The 4,711-nt window shown below is 45.0% G+C and overlaps 1 protein-coding gene across 1 annotated transcript; it reads right to left on the bottom strand.

Annotated features, from left to right (window-relative positions):
- Positions 1 to 553: 553 nt before the first annotated feature.
- On the bottom strand, positions 554 to 2,084 carry LOC118010239 (ornithine decarboxylase-like). The gene is given in 2 exon segments (XM_035004408.1): positions 554 to 1,911; positions 1,914 to 2,084. Coding segments are annotated over 2 exon segments (1,383 nt in total). The 5' UTR covers positions 2,077 to 2,084; the 3' UTR covers positions 554 to 691.
- Positions 2,085 to 4,711: the final 2,627 nt, after the last annotated feature.

Here is a 4,711-nt window from a genome sequence, read left to right as displayed (position 1 = left end):
ATGTACACATCTTAACTATAAAGAAAGCTGGAAACATGATTGTCTGGGAACTTCTATAGTAGAAGGTGGGATGGGTCTTCAACAAAGACTCAATTCTCAAAATATGGAAAGGGACTTCAGATACTGGTACACCCAAAACAATAACACACGACCACTACATTGAGTCCTTGACCTCCTTGCACTTACAAACTGACAGGAGCAAAGAGGCACACAAATGACCACAGTATGTAAGATATGCCACCAAAGTGATTTGGACAGAATGTCACCTGTGGGGAGAGGTAGGAGATCAGTTCTGGCTGGAGATAACAGGACAGACTCAAAGAATGGGTTGCACTGCTATTGGATCTTTTTTTTTTTTTTAATTTCAAGATTCTTTATTTTTAAAACAGGTCACAACTCTAAGCTTCCGGCCCGCTCTGCCAGTGTTCAAGCGACAAACGCTTGCTCAGCAGTGGAGGGGCACGCCTTAGTAGCATGTTTGAAAAGTGAATAAAAATCCATATAAAACAAATATTCAAATAGTTTCCATAGGAACACAGATAAGTGACCCCATCTCCTAGTTTTCCATACTGTTGCATCCGTGCCAACCCTACTTATAGACATTTCAAAACTAGCAAGAATTAAGTTAAACGGTCCCTCCAAGTCCCCCAATTCAAGCTAAATTCAAAGGTAACAGCCACAGGAGTGGCACCTACACGTTGATGCTGGTGGAGGCACAGGCGGCCAGGGGGCGCTTCAGCCAGCTCTCCCAGGCACAGGACACAGGCAGGGTGCTGACGTCCTGCTCCGCCACTTCGGCCGGCAAGTCGTGGTTCTGGATCTGCTGCATCAGTTGCCATGTTGGCCCCGACATCACATAGTAGATAGTCGGCCTCTGGAACCCATTGAAAGTAGAAGCAGCAGCAACCATGTAAGCACCCATGTTTTCAAAGACCATCCAATCGCCCACGTGCATCTCGGGCAAGTCGCAGCCCTGGACAATGTGATCCAGGCCATCACACGTTGGTCCCTATATGCTGGTTGAATGGTACTTCTCATCTGGTTTGTGTCTATTCTGCAGAAGGGGCTTCACGTGGGCATGATCATAGAGGATGCAATTAAACGATCCATACACTCCATCGTTCACGTAACACATAAAGGTTTGTTCACTCGACTCATCTTCATCATCAGAGCCTGTCTGTTCCTTTAATATGAGTTTTTTGGCAATGATGTTAACTGTGAGCGTGAAGGCTGAGGCAACATAGTATCTGCTGGGCTCTACTATGATTTGCACCCCCGAGTCGGCTGGGAAGTACTTGTCCAGGGCTGGGTTGATCACACTGGTGATCTCTTCAAATTTAAGCTTTACATCCTCAGATCCAGGAAAGCCACCACCGATGTCAAGCAGATACATGTTGAAACCAACCTCAGCTCCCATGTCAAAGACACAGCGGGCATCAGAGATAGCTTGCACAAAGGTCTCAGGATGGGTGCAGCCACTTCCCACGTGGAAGCTGACAGCAATGACATCAATATTTAGCTCTCCTGCCCATTCCAAAAGAAGCCTGCTGATTTTGAGTATGGCACCAAATTTAACACTGAGGCGACAGACTGCTTTGGAACCATTGGTGGCAATCCGCAAAACCAACTTTGCCTTTGGATGCGCCCTGGCAACTTTCATCAATTCAACTTCACTATCGAAAGTCATCATCTGGACTCCATTACTGGCAGCATACTTAATCTGAGACATTTGTTTACAAGGATTTGCACAGATAATCCTCTCTGGAGGCACCCCAAGACTTTGTACCAATTGTATCTCGGTCTTGCTGGCACAGTCAAATCCTGTCCCAATGGTAGCAAGGGTCTTCACTATGGTTCTGCTATCATCGCATTTGACTGCATAAAAGGGGGTGACCCGAGGAAGAGTTTTTACCATTTCAGATGTTTCTTTAAAATGTCTCCCAGGTAGGCGACATAGAAGGCATCCTTATCATCAGAAGACGGAACTTCATTAATTTTTTGGTCCAGAATATCCTTGGCAGTAAAGCCTTCATCGAGGAAATGGCAGTCTAAATCTGCATTACTAAAGTTGTTCATGGTTTTTTGAAGTTCCTCCAAAACGTAACAAAATGGAAAACTAAGAGATGGAATTTAAATAAATTATTGCCAGTTTCTCACAAAGGCAATTCTTGGAATTCCAACTCCCGCTGAAGATGCGTGTGCCCTCGATGTAGCAGTGGAAATGTTCTGATAAACAGAATTTGCCAGTCCACCTTAGTGCGCACGTGTGCCGCGGGCCAGCCACATGGAGATGCCGCCCCCGAGGGCACAGGACCTCCGGTGGCCCCGCCACCCCCGTCAGCCGGCCGCCCGCTGCCTCGCTCCCTCTGACGGAGGACCGCTGGCCCAAGGTGGCACCGGAGCTCTGGCAGAGGCAGAGGAGGCTGAGGGGACTGACGTGCTGTTGGGTCTTAAAGAGTAGTAGAATTGGGATAGGTAACTGGGGAGTGGGTCAGATAAGAAAGGCAATTCAAAGAATGAGGCAGCCAGCCTGAGGCTGTTGACAAGGATGAGTATTCAGATTGTGCTGAGAGGGAGAGAAGAGAGGTAGAGAAGAGCAGGTCTCTTGCAGAGAGTTAGCTGTGAGAGGATAAATGTGGCTGTGGGAAAGGAAAATAAGGAATAGATAAACTCAGGAGTAATCATGAAAAGGCAACAACTGAGCTTATTTCTCCTTTTGGCACCTGTCCTGGTTGGGACTCCTTATTTGTGTCTATGACGACTTAAGTAACATCTGTCTCCTCTGTCAGCCAGCAGCCACCAGGAGGCAGGGACCATATCTGCTCTGCCCCCTCCTCATATACCCAGAGCCTTGCACAGTGCCGGTGGAATAGAAGGAGCTCAGTAGATATTTACTTAGGGGAAGACAGGTTGATAAACAAGCAGACTGATAGATAATTTGATAGAGAAAAGGAAATGAAAATAACAGATAATTCTGAGGTTTGGGTCATACAGAAATCTTCTTGACATATTGAATTTGAGGTTAAAAAGGGACATCTCAGGGGAAATTTTCCAATGAGTTTTTGGAGATGAGGGAAAAATGATTTCTAGCTCAACAGAATTAGACAAGTAAGTCTGTTCTATATAAATGTGCAATGGCTAACGTATCTCAAGCATGCATTGCCGTGATGACATATTGCATATGCAGTATAAAAAATTGGCTTGGAGAAGAAATGATATTTAAATATTATCTTTTATTTCACATTACCCATGCCACTGTTCATACATTCCCCTGACAGGTACAAATATTCTGACAGTACTCTGGTCTGAGTGGAGAATTGTATCTCCTTGGACAAGCTTTGTTCAACTGCCTGTCCTCCTACACCGGCAGTATGAAACAGAATAAGAGTGAACTCCCAATTGAGGTTGGGAGAGGAAAAAGAATGTATGTTAAAGATGCAGCCCCAAGTCCCCTGGGTGCAGTATAAGAAGGTCCCCCCTACCAGGGTATACATGAGTGTGTTCCTTGGTCTTAAGCCATAATTCATATCAAGAGCTGATAAATTTTTCACGGTGAGGCTCTTAGTGTGTGTGTTTTTCAGTCTTGCTCTTCTCGGGTCGAATGACCCAAGCAGGGTTTGGTGGCTAATAGGGGCACAGGATTTAAGGAATAGCGCAAGAGCTGGAGGGTTTCCACCAAGCTCCCCTGGTAACACAGTGAGGTGATAGGGAACATTTTATAAATTAATCTGCTTCAGCCAGAAAAGGAGGCAGAACTGTTGCTTCCTTACAATTAACTATTTCTCTCCCAATAATAAGAAAAATAAATGATGTATGTCTACTATGTCTCTCCCAAATTCAGGTATACACTACTGCATCTGGGTCATAGGGATCTCAGAAGAAACTAGTTGTCCTGGCTAGTAAACGGGACACGTCTGAAGAAGGGAAAACCAGGCAGTGGACATTTGAGGCTTTGAGTTTCCCAGCAGTCTTTATTTTGGCAACAGAATGCAGCCTTGCCTTGGACAATTGCACCTTCTTGGTCTCATTCCAGGCTACCAGGATGGGCATGTGGCAGAGATCCAAAAGCACTGCACCCCTGGCTGGTTGGGTTGGTTTAGGGATTGGCACATTTCTCATCAAGTCAGTCAGAGAAAACCCGGGAGTCTATAGCTGCTCTTATTCTGAGGTAGTTTATGTCTGAGTCCAGCCTCATGACATAGTTATATCAAAAGGGTATAAAAAATTTCTTTTGAAAATGAATTTATGCCAAAGCTCTCTGTTTACACTTTAAGACAACACTAAACACAAGTGTTATGGACTGAATCTTTGTGTCCCCCAGAATTCAGATGTTGAAATTCTAATCTCTGATGTGATGGCATTGTGAGGGTTGGTCTTTGGGAGATGATCAGGTCTGAGGTTGGAGTCCTATGAATGAGATTAGTGCCCTTATAAGAAGAGACAGGAGAGTTTGCTTCCTCTCTCTGCTCTCTGACATGTAAGGATACAAAAAAGAGACAGTGCTCTGCAAACCAGAAAGAAGGTCCTCACCAGACACTGGATCTGTTGGTGTCTTGAACATGGATTTGCCAACCTGAAGAGCGGTGAGAAATAAATGTCTGTTGTAAAAGCCACCCAGCCTATGGTATTCTGTTTTAGCAACCCAAACCGACTAAGACAACAAGCTACTTTGTATGAGAATTACTTGTGTATTTATGTGTTCCCTCTCACT

Source organism: Mirounga leonina, unplaced genomic scaffold, assembly GCF_011800145.1.
Source record: "Mirounga leonina isolate KUSES-001 unplaced genomic scaffold, KU_Mleo_1.0 Mir_129, whole genome shotgun sequence".
Classification (NCBI taxonomy): Eukaryota; Metazoa; Chordata; class Mammalia; order Carnivora; family Phocidae; genus Mirounga; species Mirounga leonina.
This window is presented reverse-complemented; position numbering and strand designations above follow the sequence as displayed.